At 47.2% G+C, this 19,772-nt stretch overlaps 2 protein-coding genes across 2 annotated transcripts; one reads left to right on the top strand and one right to left on the bottom strand.

Moving 5' to 3' along the window:
• Window positions 1–122: 122 nt before the first annotated feature.
• Window positions 123–4,417, top strand: galk1 (galactokinase 1; the record flags this gene model as incomplete). The annotated part of the gene is made up of 8 exons (XM_042342557.1): window positions 123–311; window positions 1,007–1,196; window positions 1,421–1,540; window positions 1,690–1,825; window positions 2,235–2,416; window positions 2,671–2,821; window positions 3,359–3,521; window positions 3,906–4,417. Coding segments are annotated over 8 exons (1,212 nt in total), but the record flags the coding sequence as incomplete, so codon positions are not given.
• A 1,692-nt stretch (window positions 4,418–6,109) lies between these two features.
• Window positions 6,110–19,739, bottom strand: xylt2 (xylosyltransferase II). The gene is made up of 11 exons (XM_007888769.2): window positions 19,599–19,739; window positions 15,215–15,689; window positions 13,180–13,355; window positions 11,916–12,118; window positions 11,524–11,604; window positions 10,765–10,981; window positions 10,080–10,256; window positions 9,490–9,752; window positions 8,584–8,779; window positions 7,886–8,219; window positions 6,110–6,948 (listed from the first exon to the last, which is right to left on the bottom strand). The coding sequence occupies exons 1-11, from the start codon at window positions 19,722–19,724 to the stop codon at window positions 6,626–6,628; spliced, it is 2,571 nt and encodes an 856-aa protein (XP_007886960.1). The 5' UTR covers window positions 19,725–19,739; the 3' UTR covers window positions 6,110–6,625.
• Between the last annotated feature and the right edge of the window lie 33 nt (window positions 19,740–19,772).

The raw sequence follows: 19,772 nt of genomic DNA, 5'->3' as shown, positions 1-19,772 counted from the left end.
GCGCCCCGACTCCGCCCACAACCCCGCCCCCGACTCCGCCCACAATCCCATCAGGCCCCGCGCTCCCCCCTCCCCCCCAGTCACGGGGTGTGTGTGTGTGTGTTGGGGCGGCGGGACATGGCGGAGCGCGGGGAGGCCCGGGCCGGGACCGGGCCCCGGGAGGCGGCGCTGAGGCCTTGGCGCGCGAAGCGCAGCGGCTTTTCCTGCGGACTTTCCCGGGCCTGGAGCCGTGCGTGGCCGTGGCCGCCCCCGGGAGAGTGAACCTGATCGGGGAGCACACGGACTACAACCGGGGCCTGGTGCTGCCCATGGTGAGGGGCCCCGCGGGGCCCGCCCTGGCCTCCCAGCAGCCGCCTGAGGGGCGTCTAGCGGGCTGGGGGGGGGGAGAGGGGGAGGGGAAGAGGGGGGGAGACATAAAGGGGGGGAGGGGGGGGAAGGGGAGAGAGGGGGGGAAGGGGAGAGGGGGGCACAGGGCCGGTGTGTACAGTCTCTGCAGTGGGTGCAGGGCCCTCAGCTACCGGTATGTGGAGAGGAGAGGAGACGGGACGGGACGGGAAGGCAGTGCTGACTGAGAGTCGCCCAGTGAGGAGGCGGTTGTGGTTCAGACCTGTTGACCCCTCTGTCGCTCTCCCATCTGCTTACCCCCCCCCCCCCCCCCCCCACCAACCCACTATTCGCTGCCTCCTGTTTGCCCCTCGTGCCCTCCCTTCCACCATCGGTGGCGGCGCATTCGGCCACTACGCCCTGAAACTCTGGAACATTCTCCCTCTATGCCTCAGCCTCGCCCCCTTCCCATCTTCAGATCATGCCTGAAGACCTTCCTCTTCGACCGACCGTGCCGATGGTCACCTCCCCCCCTCCACCCGGCTCGGTGTCATGCTCCGCCACCGTCAAGCGCTCTGGGACACTACCCTGAGTGAGGGGGTGGGGGGCGCTGTATAAATGCAAGTTGTTGTTGACTGGTTGGAATGCGCAGCAGATGTGACCTCCTGTTGTTCGTATCCAGGCTCTTCCAATGGTCACTGTGGTGGTTGGATGCAAGAGTGAGGATGGAGTGATATCGTTGCTGACAACTGCGATAGAAGCGGATGAACCAAGATGTCTGGAGTTCCCTGTGCCTTCGAAAGTAAACCCTTTAAATCCTGGCGTGCCACGTTGGGCCAATTATGTAAAGGGAATTATTCAGCACTACAGAGGTAGGATGGAAGACGCTCGAGAATTCAAGTTTGAATCATTTCCTTCTTCTCTACGATCCGAATCTCCCTTTGCAAGACTGCACAAATAGCTTTAGACAGTCTTTTGTTTAAACAACAGGCAAAATACTGTAGTCTGAAAATGATTATTGCGGAAGTTTAGAAAACCAGTTTGATTGTTGGATGCCTGTTTTCTGAGGTTCTGATTTCGTTCTGTATCCTTGCAGCAAGGCCTCTGACTGGATTTAAGGCTGTGATAGCGAGTGATGTTCCTTTAGGAGGAGGACTGTCAAGTTCTGCCTCTCTGGAAGTAGCCATGTACACATTCCTGCAACAAATCTGTCCAGGTGAGGTGCAACAGTGAATGACTGCCTTCAGTGGACTTTTGGAACTCCCTACTGGATTCTGATGGTACAGGGACTGGATGGATTCTATTCGTAATATTCTGTTGAGGATGGAGCGATGCTGATGTGGTTTGTTTTATGTTTATTGACAGATGATGGTGATTTAGTGGCAAAGGCTCAGACCTGTCAAAAAGCCGAACATACCTTTGCCTCCGTGCCCTGCGGTATAATGGACCAGTTCATTTCAGTGATGGGGCGAAAGGATCATGCTCTTCTTATTGACTGTAGGTGAGCAAAGGCAAGCGTGCATCTGAGAAAAAACACCTGAGAACAATAATAATACTGAGGTTGCACTGTATCTTTTTTCTGTCAAATTTATTTGTTTTGATTTTTCTGCCACTTCTTGACATGAGAAATAGACCAAGATGTCTGGGTTCTCCCCCGCCCCCCCTCTCCCCCCGTAAAATTGCTTATCTAAATTTGTACTTCATGCCGCTCTTGGATCAAGGCAGCTGGACACAACTCAGTGTATAATAATAATAATCATAGCATTTGGTGTAGAGCCTTATCGGGTCTTCTAGACGTCTCAAAGCACTTCGCAGAATAGACTGTAATGTGAATTGACTGTATATTTTGTGGAGGAAACGCAGCAGCCAATTGCGCACAGCGAATTACTGCATTTTTTTTTGAACCTCAGGTCACTGGAAGTGACTCCTGTTCCCCTCACCGACCCCAACCTCGTCGTCCTCATCACAAACTCCAACGTGCGCCACACCCTGTCGGGAAGCGAGTACTCGACCAGGCGAAGTCAGTGTGAGGCGGCAGCCAAGGCTCTTGGCAAGGAGAGCTTGAGATGCGCCACCATGGCTGATTTAGAAGGTGCGTACCTGATGGGCTGTGTGCGGGGACTTAATGTGGGATTGCCAGAAAGGACAGGCCCTGTTTGTGTAAACACGTGTTATTATTTGTAAAGGGAGTTTCTCTCCCAGTGTCTTGACCGGCAGTCCTCCCACGTTATTAAACCGTGACCGAGGGCCGGCCTCCAGTGGCAGACACTGTCTATTGCAGCAAATCAGGACCCTGATTGCTTGGCATTTGCTGTGTTTGGCTTATCATCCCATTCTCTTTCTCAGCTCTGAAGGCCTCTCTGGATGCGGAGGTGTATCGCAGGGCACGGCACGTGATCACTGAGATCAAGAGAACCACTGAGGCGGCAGAAGCTCTGAAAACAGGAAACTATGGGCAATTTGGGAAGTTGATGGTGGAGAGTCATTGCTCGCTGAGGTACTTGGCGTTGATGGTTTGAGGGTGTTTCGGGCGGGGGGGGAGGAGCGCGAGTGCCTTGCAAAAACCTTGTGAGGCTGGCGCTGTGAATTAACATCGCAAAGGGACAAAAGGCGATCTACTGCGGGCGCTGGAAATCTGAAATAAAAACAGAATTCGCTGGGAAACACTCAGCAGGTCAGACAGCATCAATGGAGAGAGCAAAGTGGGTTAACGTTTCAGGTCGATGACTTTCGTCAGACCACAAATGATCTCGAGAAATGAGATTGAGGTTGTTTCACATTCTGATCAGTATTGGGACAAGTAGGTTGAGAAGATGTGTGGGGAAAAAAACAGAACAATAGGAAGAAAAGAGAATTCTAAAAACAAGACTACAAGACAGTACAGGTACCCAATAACACAGAAATCACACTAAATCTGCCTGTCTACCTATCTATCTGTGTGTAATTGTTGCTGAACAGCAGCAGAAAGCAATCTGACTGTTAAGATTCCCTGGCTGATCAGAGTGTTAGCTTCTAATGCCTGCACCTTTTACAGGGATGATTATGACGTGAGCTGCCAGGAATTGGATGAGTTGGTTGTCGCTGCGATGGATGGTGAAGGTGTCTTTGGCAGCAGAATGACTGGAGGTGGTTTTGGTGGCTGTACTGTTACTTTAGTTGAAACCACAGCCGTGGAGAAAACCATGCAGAGGATTAAGGTATTTTTTGGTCAGCTGAGCGTCTGATACATGCGGAAACCCATCATCATGCTTAAGAGCATCCAAACCAAACTGAGTTCCATGTGTCTCACCCTGTACATGGAAATTCTAGAGATGTTTAGTGGAATGGAATGTGCTCCCTCCCTGGAGGGACACATCCTGCTTACCAACTCGGGAGAGTATTAGGTGCAGGTTGGCAAGAGCCAAGGCTTGGGGACCCCAGAGTGTGCGTTGGGGTAACTGCTGGAGTGTTAGCCAGCTAAACCCGCATAGCTTGTCATTGATATACTGAAATGTAGGTGTCAGGGTTTTAGTGTGTCCCTTTCTTACACATGAAACATAAACACAAGGTTCTGTAAAGTTGCTGTTTGCTCTTTCTTCCAGGACAGGTACAGAGGCACTGCAACATTCTACATCACCAAACCTTCCCCTGGGGCCTACGTGATGAAATTGTCAGGATTCTGAAATCCCAAATCTGCTCTCGCCACCTCTGCTCAGAGATGTTCATTCTCCGCAAATGAAGAAAAGGCAATTCCAAATGTTCAAGTTCGCATAATGTAACAATCTCCTTTTCCAAAATGACGTGGTGAAAACGCAGTGTCCCAACAGTCACTACACGTGCTTAGAAAGACCAAGATCCAGGTGCCTTCAAAATCTGATCCGTTGGGGGGCAAAGATGGATGGAAAAAAGCGAGTGGGAAAATGGGAGACCACAAGAGCTTTGTCCTAATTGCTGAAAGTCAGTAACTTCAGTGCATTCCAAAGGCTGCATCTCTCTGAGCAGCGCTGTGACATTACAATGCAGTTTGGCAAGTTGCTCAGGAAAATCCATCTTTCTCTTAGTGTCAGTGCAGATCAACAACAACAAATAATAATAATCATCCTTGCATTTGATATAGCACTTTTCACGTCTTCTAGACGTCTCGAATCACTTCACAGAATATGCTGTCAATTGAATTGTTCGTATATTTGTGGGCGAAATTACATTTGTATAGCACCTTTTACGTCTCGAGGACGTCCCAACATATGCCCAGTTTTCTCCATGTAGAATCCACCCACTGCAGCCTCAGAGAAAAGAGATGATCATCTTAGCTTAGCTATGAGGACAGGCTGGAAAAGTTAGGATTTTCCCATTAGAGCAGAGAAGGTTACGAGGGGACCTGATAGAGGTCTTCAAGATCATGAAAGGTTTCGACAGGCGAGATAGGGAAAAGCTGTTTCCGCTGGTAGGTGTGTCTGTGACTCGTGGTCACAGTCTTAAGATATCTACCAAAAGAAGCAGAGAGGAGGTTAGAAGAAATTTTTTCACTCAGCGAGTTGTTAGAATTTGGAATGATCTGAAAGGGCAGTGAAGTCCGATTCGATAACAGCTTTTAAGAGAGAACTGGACAGGTATCTGGAGAAGACAGGTTTTCAGGGTTATGGGGAGAAAGCTGGTGAGTGGGGTTAATAAATGTCAGTTGCTCTGTCAAAGAGCCGCACAGACTCGATGGGCCAAATGGCCTCCTTCTGTGCCGTAACATTCTATGATTCTATGATCTTCATTACAGGTGCAGGCCTTATATGTCAACAACCTCAAATGCAGGTAATTTTTAACTTTCAAAACGCTTTTTCTAAATTTATAAATAACCAAGCCAAGAGATTGTTTTAAGTTTTAAGGCGTTGGGCACAGATGGTGTTTCTAATAAAAGCTGCTATTTTTAAAAGATTGCTGGGTATTTAATGTTTTATTTTCAAGTGTCCTCAATGCCAGCTCACTGTCCTGTGAGTGGTGACTGTCTGACTTGAGCCTCTCCCTCCCATCTCCTGCTCCCTGTTGTGTGTGTGTGCGTGTGTTGTATAAATGTTCTTTGTTTCTCCTAAATGGGCCAGACCTTCACCTACATTTCCCAGCACATCCCAGAGACTGAAGCACGAGCCAAGCACACAGTGATTTTTCATTTTACATGTATAGTTTATTTAAAAAAATAAATGTCCATTATCCACTTTTGTTTGAATTATGAGGCTGACACAGCACAACACATGTGAGTGGACTGAAAGGTATTTGGTACCACAACGTTCAGTGCCATAGTAACATAGGGAAATAATCTGTACACTATGTAAGACTGCAGTGTACTGTACACAATTACACTCTTACATAATGTAAGTAAGGTTTGTTCTGGATGTAACGGGTTGCTGTGGTAAATGCTCATGGATTAGTGTGGTCTTTGCTTCTCCCTATCTGCACTTTACTGCAGTGGAACAGGACCCCTTACACACTGTAAACTCTAAAACAGACAATAAATAGCAAGTGGACAGATTTGTCCGTCTTCAGTACTGTGAGTGTTTGTGATTGGCGCTTCTCCCAGGAAGATAAATAAATTACAAATCTTCACAGCATGTTTATCAGGTGATAAAATGACTCTTGAAAGACCTGCCTCTAGCTTTTTCCCTATTTCAGAAAAGCGTCCATCAATCAACAATAACTATGTGCATTTTCAGGGTGGGTGGAGGGGGGGATCGTTGCGTTATTTTTTGAGCAGGGTGAGGAAACAACACAGGTGGGTGAGGGTGAAGACAGGCGGGTGGGGCGATGGGGTAGGGATGGGGCGGGCGGGTGGGGTGAGGGCAGGCAGCAGCACCGCCTGTTTAACTTTCAATGTTAAAGGATTTCTTCCCATAAGTGTGTTTGATACATTTGTTCCACCAAAGCCGAGACTTTCCTGTTAGCTCAACTACAAATGATGAGAAGCCGACCTCGAGAAGCTCTCCTACTGATTGAGAACGAACTGTTGTTGGTTCCCAGCTTCCCTTCCCATGACTCGACAACAGGCCGCTGCTTTCCAGAGCCGCCCCGCAGGCAAATCAACAACTCCTCGGGAAACCACTGTCCTTGCACTGTGACAGCCCAGACACCAGCCCTGAACTGTGACAGCTCAGAGACCCAGCACACGCACGCACACACACACACACACACACAAAGCCTTGTGTCCTTGGAAATGTAGTGATGAACACATCGCAGGCTCTCTCTCTCCTTTGTGATCCCTGTGCAAACCTGTACGAAGCTCTGACAGATCTCTCCAGATTCGGGTTCTTTGTGCTGGATTCCTGCAGCGTCTTGTGTGCTACCTCAGGCGTCCGTCCGCTTTGACTGGTCCCAGCTCGGATTTGGGGTCAGGGGACAGAGAGCCCCAGGTAGTCTTTTGGCAGCTGGGCAGTGACTGACAGGGTGAGGGCTGTGCTGAGCACGAGTCCGACACTGACCAAAACCTGCCAACGCTCTCGTCCAACCAAGCGTCCAGCTGCTTGCCCACCAACTGTAGGTTCTGGAGAGCCACCTTCTCAGCCGTACCTGCCGCCGGCAGCTTCAGGATACCTCGGAGCCGCTGGAAGCTCTGATCCATGTACTCGTTCCCCGGGGGCCCTGCGTGCAGCCACTGGTCTTCCTCTGCGTCAAGAGATAAAACATAAACAACCGGGAGTTTAAAATCAGTCCAAATGTGAGCAGCACGAGCAATCGAATCGACCGAACAGCCTCTCTGGTAAACAAACACGGTTCCAAAACCGTGTATGGTTTGTGGGACACTAAAGTATATTCTTTGAAGATCTTTGAGCGGTCTCGATGACGTAATAAGACGCTGAATCAAATGCAAGGATTATTATTAATGTATGTTGAGCCACAGTTCCACAACTCAAACCTCACACTGAGTTACACTGGAATATCAGCCATCTTCAATTACCAAATCTAATGCTGTTTGAGCTCTGGAGAGCTCAGTCCTGCACTCCTCTGCACACTTCTGGGTTGCTTCCACACAACTAGTTCTGTAACCAGGCAGCCTGATGACAGCCCAGCCTGGCTCATCGGCAGGATTCGGGAGGACCAGACCAGTGACTGGGGACAGAGAATCATCCCACTCTGCTCCTGTCAATCCAGAAAGGTAAAGCTCTAATGGATAGGGTGGTCCTAGCTGGACAAGCAGTGGGAAAGCTTGCCAGACACAGTGATATCAATGTGGTTTTAGCTGGTTAGACTCCAGCAATTAACCCAACTCACACCAAGGGCTTCCCAAGCCTTTGCTTTTGGTAACCTGTGCCTAATACTCTGCAGAATTAGGTTGGCAAGATGTGTATCTCCAGGGAGTGTTCCTTTCCAGACTTCCCATGTGTAGGTGGGATGTATGGAACGCAGTCTGTTTTGGATACTCTTAAACATGGTGATTGCTTTTTCAAGTAGCTACCCAATTCCCCTGTGAAAGCTACTATCAACAACAACAACTTGCACTTATGTAGCGCCCTCCACGCAGGGTAGCATCTCCAAGTGCCTATCGAATCTGTTTTCACCCGTAACAACTTTCTGGGTAAATACCAGGATTATTATCGACTACCTTTTTTGAATGGCTCTTTCCTACTGAAAGTCAGGGGTGCCACAAGGAATTTAGTTTCCGCCAGTGGCTCCCAGAGGTGTAACACTCTGACGGTCCAGGCCCCCGGGCGGAGCGGGTGGTTGAGTGGGGGTTTGTAATGGGTGTATTCCGTCTCTGTGTCGACCACAATGTCATACGACGTTGCTATGATGTACGTGGGGTCAATCCACACCACGGTGGCTGTCATGTTCGGGCCCTTGGCCCACCTCTGCATTGCCACGGGGTCATCCAATGGTCCAATCAGGCCCCCAAAGTTGCGGAATAAGCGTTCCTTCGGGTCCCACTCAGTCCCCACCTAGAGGACAAAAATAAACAATGGGACAGACTCCAGTCTCGGGTCACAGGGTAAAGTGTCAATCCAAAGCCAACAGAGAGAGGTACAAAGCCCATAGTATCCTGTCAGCCTGACCATGAGACCCTAATCTCATGAAATCAGAGTTAACGATAGCATCAGCCCATCAAGTCTATGTTATGGCTTTTTTCCACTCGAGCGAATATCATCCCACTCTCCTGTTCACTGGCCACACTGAGGCTGACCATTAGGCTGTCCTGTCCACCCTATCCCCTTGTCCTCACTATTGTGACTGCTGCCTAGGATGAGGGCAGAAAACAGTGAATCAGTTGGTGCTGCACATCGGCAGCAATGCAGGGACACTCACCTCCACAGCCTGTAGCCGGTCGGGCTCCGTGCCGGGGTCTGACAAGTGCATCGGCGATCGAGGTACCACCCAGGTCTCCAGCGTCTCTGTCTGGCCTGAGGTCAGACTGTCCGCCTGCTGCATCACCAAATAGCCTTGGAATCGGTCATCATAGAAATAGAGATGGACAGAGAGGGGATATCCCACGGGTTTGTACCTGGGAATTACAATGAAAATATTCTGAGACTGTGTTGGTTCTAGATTTGCACTTTAGAGCTGATCCCACACAGCTCCGCTCTCTGCCACCGCTTGCCATCACTGCGGCTCTCTACTCTATTCCCAATTCTCATCTCCCTCTCCTGGGTGCTCGTTTGCTTATTATTATTATAATAGTACAGTATAATTCCTGCATCTGATACAGCATCCTTTCAGGTCAGATGGATATCTCACAGGACTCACTGCAATGTGTAAACACAGTGGCCAATCTACACACAGTGTGATGTTAGCTTGTTCTCGATTACATTACCATTCCTGCTGCTTGCTAGATTGCTAATGTATAGTTTTGCTATGCTGGTTTGTATTTGGATAAATAGCAGTTTATGACGTTGTTTAAGTAGATTACGATGTTTGTTTGGAGTCTGTCGTGCTAGTCCACAGCAGATACGAGTTTCCAGCGTAGCATTGCTAGATTTTAGTTTAATTATGTTTCCTCGTCTACGTGCTCGCTCTCGGTAATGTCATCCGCAGATACGGGTTTAACTTCCACACGTATACAGATGATAGACACCTTTATATTCCGCACATCAGACAGTGAAGATATCTTGGCATTGGAGAGGGTACAATGGACTGCTTGTTACATTTAAGCTCTGCACCGATGTGAAGTGAAGCTGGGAAGGTTCCAATTAGGCAAAGGAGCTTCATCCTCACCTGCAGTGCCCCTCCACCCCTGACTGCCGTGACGATTGGATCTTCTTTAGTCCGAGCCTGAAGAAGGATGTGAAGAGGGTCAGGGCGATGTCAGTGAGCCCACTCAGCCCGTCCACGCTATCAAAGACGTTCTCCCAGTACGCTTTCAGTGCGTTGGTGCCCGGGGGCAAACTGCCATACAGGTGAGAATCCAAGATATCGATCACTTCCTGGTTGACAGTGGGTTCAAATTTCCTTGCAAAAAATGTAGGTCTGGTGATTTGCTGTAAGTAAAATCGAGAAAACAAAATGAATCCAAACATCAAGAGACGGGGAGTTAGTCCTGGTTTGTCCAGTCAGCAAATCTCCGCATAAAAGCTTAGTTACATGCGGGCTGTGCCTCATCATGCTCGCTGGCAGTTTGTAGGGAAGATGCCTGTTCCTTCCTGGAATATTGCAGGGTTCCGAAATCAGAAAAATATTCGGAAACTGACGGTAACTTTTTCAATGGTAGACTCTCGGAATTTCAGCCTGTTGCTGGAAGATGGGATTGCCCACTGGCCTGTTTGATTAGTGAGCGAGGCAGAGAGAGGAGCCGTGGCTCCACTTACCTGCAGTCTAATGAAGTCCTGAGGCTTGAAGTCATTAGGTGAACAGCCGCACCAATCCACAATGTGCTTATATTGGCACTTGCAACCCAGCTTTCTGTTCCAGTTAGTGACTCTCAGATTGTTGTCCACCAACGTTTCACACATGTGGCTGTTCTCCAACACTGTGTGGAAGAAGGACTGTGGGGAGACAAGAAAAACAATCACCAACTCTCAACTACCAGTCCAACCTGACACATATTGGTTACTCACACATTGTGAAACTCAGAAAACCCAAACTTAAGAGCTAGACATTGTCCAATGAACTCAAACGCTTTCCAATGTGGAATATAGAATTATGGAAAATAATTTCCTACATTGGGCAAAACACCAATTGTCTCATAGAGATATACCTGGTATCTGACACATTCAAAACCTGGTTAAGATTCAAACCAGACTCAGAGATCCACATCTGAACGCTACCTTCACATGGAAAATTTCCTGTGTGCGGAATGGAATGCACAGTCTCTCCCTGGAGGGATGGAACCTGCTTAACTAATCGCCGAGATCAAATTCCCCTCGGTTCCAGCCTATGTTTCCTCTCGTCTGGCTCTTGTGGCAAAACATATGACCTTATACAGATGTGTGTGGGATCTCGTAACAGAACCTGACAAGAGCTGTACCAATTTTGACTGGTTTTAGACCTTACCTCGGCTGGAAGCAGTGTGTACCAGTAGAAGTGTTTGAGTTTAATGACTAGTTCGTCCTGTGTGTTCATCACATACTCAACGAGTTTGTGTGTCAGAGCAAACCAGTCAGAGCCGCCATCCACCACAATGCCTTCTGGGATCTGCCGGTCTCCCAGCCGCCACATGTGGTCGTCACATTCATGGAACAGTCGGTCCAAGCCCTGCTTTTTGATGAATCTGGAAAATTCAGAGAAACAAGAACTGCTCACTGATGAATCTTTCACAGCAACGGACTGTTCACAGCATTGCCCAATGGTAACCTTCCCAGCTTCACTTCACATTGTTGCTGAGCCTAAATGTAATGAGCAATCTCGATAACGGTTCAATGTGTAAATTCAACGTTGGGAGAGTTGGGAGAGCAGCAGAGTGCAGTCCAATCACATTCATACAACCTCATTCAGCTGGTAAGACTCCAGTCTCTGAGGTGTGCTTTCAAGCCTAGCACTATCCCCCACCATAAACCCCCAGCACTATAATAAATTATAAAAATAATCCTTGCATTTGATATAGCGCCTTATCACATCGTTCAGACATCTCAAAGCGCTTCACGGGATATACTGCAGAGTGAATTGACAAGTGTATTTTGTGGGTGAATAGCCCACCTGCCCCACCTTGCATTATACCCCAGCCCCTACCCCCACACACTATAGCTGACATCCATCCTGAATGGTTGTGGGTTTATGTTTGAGTGACACTGACAGACAGCCCCTCCCACGTACCTGGCATTGTCCCGCCCGTGAGATTTCAGATAGTTCTTCTCTCTGTATTTGGACAGGAATGCCACCAGCTCAGCATTTGTCCTGCAGATCAAAAACATTTTTTTTAGCATAACAAATGATCTGTGAACATTTTTGCATAACTATTAAATCTATAGCCAGCTTACAGTTGTAAATGTTACTCAGGAATTTGTAATAATATTGCTGAAAATTCATAGGAAATCTTAGTTTGCTGATGCGATAGAAAGTTTGGGGCATTTGGAAAGCTGGAAGCTTTTAAAACCTTCAAATGCCCGGGAACAAAACACGAGACACCGAGTCTCTAAGTCTGCCCTGTAGCAGCTTCCGGTCATGTCAGTTTCACTACAAGCTCTCTCCGTTACCCGGGCACTGACCTGGTGGGGTAGTCTGTTGCGCTCAGGTTGATGAAATAGTCCCATTGCCATTCTGTCATTTCCAGCAGATCTTTCATGCAGCGCAGGTACATCTTCAGCAGACTTGCCCCTCCCCAGATTGTCACCATGCGCCAGGGCGTCACACGGATGTTTGGGTAGTGCTGTGCCAGCTGTAGTGTCTCTCTGTGCAGGTAATTGGAACGCTACAGGAACATAATTGCACAGAAGCTACGTTCAAAGATTGTATGTTGGAAGAATCAGCAAACATGTCACCCAGGACAACAAGGGAAGGATAATCCAGAGTTTTGTTGGGGGAAAGGGAATATATTACGTCTGGCACAAGCTGGGACAGCTAGGAAGAGGAACTGAATGAACGTTTATAAATAGAGCACCGGGGGTGAACACAGGTGAGATGATAGGAATTTGATGTACGGTTGCTGATTTATCTAATGGCCCAATAAAGGAGTTCTGTAAACACAGTGATAACTGAGCCATATATTGTAACAGCTATATAAATGTAACTTGCTCTGTCATGTATACTGCATGTGCATGCATGCTCATGTTATTTACAGACCTGTTATACAGGATATAACAAGGTCCAACTGTATGTGTGCTGAGGATGATCTGGAAATTAAACGATATCTGGATAACAAAGAATGTTTCTATGGCAAACACATTTGGAATATTGAAAGCAATAAGCTACCAGGATTCTAATGGGTGGAAGAACACTGTTACAATGGGAAAAACATGATGATTATACGCTGACTGCATTCAATATCCTGCCCTCGAAGCACAGCTGGTGAATGAATCTCCAGCTGGTCTATTAATACCTCCTCAGAGTTGGGTGAAAATTACTCTCATCATTAGCTTGAGGAAGATTTTCCAAACGCCACGAGCAGTCTGACTGAACTCCATCTCTGCTTAAGTGTTTTGAAATTCCCTTTGAATGAATATTGCACAGCTCTTCACTGATGCATTGAGTGTGTAATGGGCAGATTACCCTCAGAGCAGCTGCACACAGTAAGCATATTACAAAATGATAGTCAGTCGGGCTATTCTTTTTGAAAATGTTCAGTCTTAATTTTTAAGCTGTTATTCAAGCTGTGAGGGAATCCAGAACAAGGTGCATAATCTTGTAACTAGGAGCTAGGCCATTTATGAATGAAATCAGGAGGCAGTTTTTCACCCCAAAGGAAGTTGAAATCTGGAACTCTCTGCCTCCCCCAAAAGGCTATAGATTATTATTGTTATGACAAGCCTATACCTTGTCCACGTGTATGTAGTAGAAATGATCCCGATGATAGATGGCTTTGATCAGTCTCTTCAGCTGCCTGACTGCTCTGCCATGAATGACGAGGACATAAACAATTTTAACCGGCTTCTGGATTAATGCAAGATCCACAACACTGTCTTCCCATTGAATATTGGCATTTGACTTTCCTGCAAACAAACGAGAGGCTCAATACATAACCAGTAACCACACCACTCAGTGCAACCGAAACATTACATTATTTCTGCTTCTTCCCCTCGGAAGGGACCGAGTGACCGGAAGCGGGACAGGTGTGTAGGTCAATGATTTGTGGGAGGTGGCGTAGGGGAAATTCTACTGGGAACATTCCATGTGTTAACATTCACCCACTGTTCTCCTGGCACACAGCATGGAGTCCGGGCATGGACTTGGAGCAGACTAGTCACTGGTGCATGGAAACCTTTCAACTCACCTCCTGTTAACCCTGCAAGCAAAAGGTGTGTAGCATGTAGTCCAACACCTACAGGGTGGGGCTTACTGTTCCATCGGATTGCTAAAGGTTCAAGAATCACCTGCATGAAAATGAAACTATCAAAGCACTTTCTCTCAGTGCAAAGAACGAGCATCTCTAGCACGCTGCTGTTAAACTCCTGTACAAATTAAGGCCTTTGAAAGCAGCCTCCACAAGCACTTCAATTAAACAGCAGAATATATCCTGACACAACAAGGAATGCCATGACAGTGATGAATTGCTATCACCGAGGGACAAATGTCCAGGTTTGCTATTCAGGGATCTATTGGCTATTACAAAACCCTGAAAGAGTCAAATGATGTGCAAAACAGCTTTTGGAGCTGATATAAAACAGCAAGGGTCTTACAGATTAATACCAGGAACTGTCATCTCTCCTTGGAGCTGCCCTTCTAAGGATTCTGTCTGAAGCACAGACTCCGTCAATGTTCCAGTGTGAAATTATGATATCTATCGACAACAGTGGTAACTCGAGTGAAATCAGAACTATTGAGGAATCTCACTGATTTCACTGACTCTTGTCGTGTTTAATCAAAACCCCTGATTGGCCAGAGTCCTGGGACGGCTTTTTGACGTGAAGGGCACTTCACAAGTGTAATTTGCTGTTGTGGTTGATCAGGAAGAAACAGGCTGGATTGTGTTCTCACAGGGACAGCACAGTAACCTCCAGCCAAACTATTCAGTTCAAGGTCAAAATCTTGCAGCATATAACAGGTCATTACAGCAGTAATTAGCTCCATTTGAGGTAAGGAGACAATTGTTCAAGGCTTCTGTAACATTTTATCAGTCGTGTCTGGTTACAGCTGGGATTCAACTTGAACGTATCATTTCCATTATATCCTCAAGGGATAAAACTAGCTTTCTCAATTATTCCAAGACTCGGAACATAAATGTTTTAATGACATTTCCCATTATCAATACGCCCGCTCTCCTCGGTTGAACACTCAATTAACTTGGATTTCAGTGGCAACCTGAGCTGGAGTGCTAACTTGTTGTGAAACTAAAAGAAATTGTAAATATCTAGCATGTCCTTATTACCGTTTTAATTGACAAAAGAAGAGATTTGTGAATTTCCTAGCCTCCGTCCAATAATGTGAGCAGGGAAGTCATGCAGCTAGCAAAATAGATAGTCAAGTGAGCACATTGTGGTCACACTACTTAATATTACAAAGATTCTTGGTTAAAAAGGATGTACAGCAGGGAAACAAGCCACTCGGTCCAACCAGTCAATACCAGTGTTTATACTACACATTTAGGGTTAAGTCAACCACTTTTTACTCCCACCCACACCCTCTATTCCCCTCTCCCTCAAGCTTCCTCTTGAACATCGCAGTATGCAAATTAAATAAAATGTGTCCCAAGTACAGCTGAACCCGTTTTACTTAGGTTCATAAAATCCCCAATCAACGTAATAACAAGGCGCAATTGCAGATCAGAGCTTCCACAGTCACCACACATTGTACGGTTCAATAACCTTTACACCGGGCCTTTCAGGTCAGAAGGAGGGGCAGGGGGTGGTACCTGACAAGTGACAGTGACGAGGCACTGACTGTGGCATCAGTTTTCCCGCCTGGTGTAAACACACCACGTTGGCGATCTCCTGCTGGCAGCGCTGTGTGCTGGCTCTCGCCAGTGCAGACAGGGCATCCTTCCCCACAACCTCGCACTTTGGAGTGAAGTCAGGGCTGGTTGGCTGTGGCGCTCCGCCCACGCTCCCTGTGTCGCTGTTCTTCGATTCCCCCTTGGGGTCGCTGATGTTTTTGCTGATGGATGGCTCGTGCTGGACAGAGTCACCTGCACGGACCCGTGGAGGGCCCGGGCGCTGGGCCGTGGGTTTGCGCCACACTAGGCTGGTCCTCAGCACGCTGGCCGTGCTACCTGTCCTCCGAATGGCCAACTTCCACCTGCCCTGCTGCCGAATGGTCCCCAGGTGACGACTGTCTGAGCTATCAACATCATTACTGTCTGGTAACTTGGTCCTTTTAGGCCTCCCGTTCTGTGAATTAAAGATGGGAAAAATCAGTCATAAATCAGTCATACTTCGGAATCTGGCCACAGTATTTTTTTTCCTGAACTTCAGTATTAATACTCTGTTACTATCTGTCAGGACCAGTCCTCGTTACTGAACCTCAGTACCAATGCTCTGCGATACTGAGCCTCAGTACCCATGCTTTACATCACGGGAGCTAATACCAATTCTCTGCCTCACTGAGACTCAGCACCGCTCTGTAAAGTGCTCCAAGATATTAATCTACATGAAGGGGGCTATATATAAGTGTAAGGTTGATGGAAAAACAGGTTAACATTGCATTCTGGTTTGCGTTAGTTGGTGTAAGGTTTCTGAGCTGAGCAGCCTGAAACCTATAACAATTTAACTGTTAATCAGGCCCTGAACTGTGAGAGGCCAGCTGGTTGAATGAGCAAAGGAAATGCTTTGATATTTATCTGAATTTGGCAACAGTAGTGGAAACAAGGAAAAGGCTCTGGCAGAGAGAGTGCATCCAACATGCCACGTAGGTGCCTGGAAGGCTGAATGTTATCTCAGATGTGTTTTACGTTCAACACTGAAGTAACCCACAAGAACCAAAGAACTATTACTTTCTGAGGGAGGCTCTATTCCGACATTCCCAGCCTGGCAGGAAGGAGAGCTGGCACTTGTCCACAATCCACGACTGAGCCAATGCAGTGCGACTCTGAAGCCTTCACAGATTTGTGTGAATCAATTTGGAGCCTCCAGTTGCTTTCCCTCAGCAGACGAATGACTTAATGAGCCAGTCTTCCCTTTCCTTCCCTTATAACCTCCGCTTAATAAATAGTAATCCTTGCATTTATTATAGCACCTTTCACGTCAATACCACATCTCAAAACGCTTCACAGGATTTTCTGAAAAGTGTACTGATGGTATTTTGTAGTCAAATGCTTTGGCTAGCCTGTAGAATCAATAACTTTTACCTTATCAAATGTTTCTTTGGAATCACCTTGGTAAATATTTACAGTGCGTTTGTAGAAATGCCTCTTATATCACAGGTATTGTCACTGTAGCCCTTTTGTTTATGAATACTGTACAAAAAACATCAGCAACTTACAATAATCCGGCATTTGTGATAAATTCCTGCAACTTGAAATAACCTGGGTTTCTGCAATCAACATGACAACACGGTGCAAGCTTAATAACCATTACTGTCAATGTGTGACATTCAGTGCATCAGAAAATACACAACCCTCCCATTGGCTCAGTCGACGACAACACTTCTCAGCCTGCACCGGAGACACACGACCTAGCAAGGTCCCAGGAAAAAGCGACATAGCTGGATTAACAGAGGCGCCTAATATTGGCCGAGTCTCGCCCACAAATACACAGACAGTCCCCCTCCTGATTCCGGTACGACAGTTATAAAATATCATCTCACGAAACTTTTTTTTTTATCCATTTCATTGCATAGGAAAAGAAAATGTTTTCGTCTGAACAGCAAGTACTGATATATATATATCACTGGCATCAACAAGTTCCGAGGCCCAACATGCCGGTATGCCTTTTTGGATGTTAATCCAGCTCTCTCACTATGATGAACTTTCACCCAAAGTCTGTGCTACTACAGGCCAACAAGTTACAACGCACCTAATTTGGCGAAGGTTGTCTATCTATCGTGTTGCTCGTATTGTGGCTCAGTGCACTTCTGGCCCTGACTGACAGCTCCGTGTACAGTAAGTGCTGTTGACATCACTTTTTGCTTCTCAAAGGAAGCGATATCAGCTGTGACTCGATGACGTGTGTTGACCTGGGCAATTTTTAAGAGTTCCTCATTACAATGCGAGGTCAGACCCATACCATCAGTTTATAACAGCGATCCACCTGGATCTCTAATTCTGCTGGCATTACAGTGTATTCTGCGAAGCATTCTGAGACGTCGCGAAGACGTGATGAGGCGCTATATCAAATGCAAGGATTATTATTATTATTATTATTATTAGGCTCACACATACAGATTCTCTCACATGGTATTCAATTTATCCACATGAGTGAATGTAAAACACACTGAACATTCAATTTACTGTCAAAACTGGGCAGTAAAATCTTGAGTAACCATGTCGCTAACCAACGACTACGCCATAGTGCACCCACAACATTGCTTAACTGCATATCATACAGCATCTCTACTTAAACCCAGAAGGTACATCAAACTACACAGAAGACCATGAGTCTGACCATTACGGTCAGAGTTACGTGTAAGCAATTGCCACGTAAGATGTGTAAAGGCAAATTATGACAGTGAAGGTTGAACCCGTGACAGAGTCAAACTCTATCCAGATATGGTGCAATCGATTCCGATATCCAATGTCCAAATCAAATCACAAACTCTAATAACTCTCCCTTTCCCTCGATAAATACATTATTTACGCCCCGGTCACCCCTTCCCTGCTATGCTCTTGACTTCTATCTCTCATAATAATTCTTGTATTTGATACAGCACCTTATCACGTCTTCGAGACGTCTCAAAGCACTTCACAGGATATATTGTAAAGTGAACTGACTGTAGATTTTGTGGGCGAAATGCACATTGATTAAAGCACAATTCTTTACACCTCAAAAAGCAAATCCCACATCAGACAAAAACCCTCAGGAACGAACACCACTTCCCCGTGTGTGAGTGTGGGGTGAGGGTGTGTGTGTCAGTGTGTGTGAGTGTGTATTGGGGAGTGTGTATGTCAGTGTCAGTGTGGGGTGTGTGTGTCAGTGAACAGGTTATGCTGTATGTGTGTGAGTGTGGGGTGAGTGTGTATTGGGATATGAGTGTGTGAATGTGGCTGTGTATTGGTGCAAGTGTGTCAGTGTGAATGTGTATAGGGGTGAGTGTGTCAGTGTGTGTGTGTCAGTGTAAATTGGTCCGAATGTGTCAGTGTGTGTGTGTTAGTGTGAATGTGTCAGTGTGTGAGTGTGTGATGGTGAGTGTGTCAGTGTGAGTGTGTCAGTGTGAGTGAGCGTGTCAGTGTGAGTGTGTGTGAGTGTGTGATGGTGAGTGTATCAGTGTGAGTGAGTGTGAGTGTGTCAGTGTGAGTGAGTGTCAGTGTGAGTGTGTCAGTGTGAGTGAGTGTGTCAGTGTGAGTGTGTGAGTGAGTGTGTCAGTGTGAGTGAGTGTGTCAGTGTGAGTGTGTGAGTGTGAGTGAGTGTGTCAGTGTGAGTGAGTGTGTCAGTGTGAGAGTGATGGTGAATGTGTGTGTGATGGTGAGTGTGTGTGTGATGGTGAGTGTGTGTGTGATGGTGTCAGTGTGAGTGTGTGAGTGTGTCAGTGTGATTGAGTGTGTCAGTGTGTGTGTGATGGTGAGTGTGTCAGTGTGAGTGAGTGTGTGAGTGTGAGTGTGTGAGTGAGTGTGTCAGTGTGAGTGAGTGTGTCAGTGTGTGTGTGATGGTGAGTGTGTGTGATGGTGAGTGTGTCAGTGTGAGTGAGTGTGTCAGTGTGAGAGTGATGGTGAGTGTGTGTGTGATGGTGAGTGTGTGTGTGATGGTGAGTGTGTCAGTGTGAGTGTGTCAGTGTGAGTGAGTGTGTCAGTGTGAGTGAGTGTGTCAGTGTGAGTTAGTGTGTCAGTGTGAGAGTGATGGTGAGTGTGTGTGTCAGTGTGAGTGTGTGTGAGTGTGAGTGAGTGTGTCAGTGTGAGTGAGTGTGTCAGTGTGAGAGTGATGGTGAGTGTGTGTGTGATGGTGAGTGTGTGATGGTGAGTGTGTCCCTGTGTGTGACAGTGAGTGTGTGATGGTGAGTGTGTGATGGTGAGTGTGTGATGGTGAGTGTGTCACTGTGAGTGTGTGAGTGTGTGAGTGAGTGTGTCAGTGTGAGTGAGTGTGTCAGTGTGAGAGTGATGGTGAGTGTGTCAGTGTGAGTGAGTGTGAGTGTGTGAGTGTGAGGCCTACCTGGGCCTGCTCCAGGCTGCTGAAGCGCCACACGGCCAGGGCCTGCAGGGCCAGGATGGCGAGCGCGGCCAGTGCGGGGCCCCGGTAGCGGCGCAGGAGCCTCGCCGCCCGCCCGCGCGCCGCCATCTTCCCTCCGCGCCTCCCCCGGTACGTCACCGCGTCACACACGTCACA

Source organism: Callorhinchus milii, unplaced genomic scaffold (assembly GCF_018977255.1).
Source record: "Callorhinchus milii isolate IMCB2004 unplaced genomic scaffold, IMCB_Cmil_1.0 Scaffold20, whole genome shotgun sequence".
Taxonomy (NCBI): Eukaryota; Metazoa; Chordata; class Chondrichthyes; order Chimaeriformes; family Callorhinchidae; genus Callorhinchus; species Callorhinchus milii.
Note: the sequence above shows the minus strand (reverse complement) of the source record. Positions and strands in the feature narration are given on the sequence as shown.

Bases quoted from the DNA above. Each gene is read 5' to 3' on its own strand.
- xylt2 (XM_007888769.2), bottom strand. From the start codon at position 19,724: ATGGCGGCGCGCGGGCGGGCGGCGAGGCTCCTGCGCCGCTACCGGGGC. The intron at 8,780-9,489 runs GTGAGGATGAAG...TGTAATTCCCAG, and splicing joins GGGGTGGAGGGGCACTGCAG to GTACAAACCCGTGGGATATC. The intron at 6,949-7,885 runs GTAGTCGATAAT...CTCTTGACGCAG, and splicing joins GAAAGAGCCATTCAAAAAAG to AGGAAGACCAGTGGCTGCAC.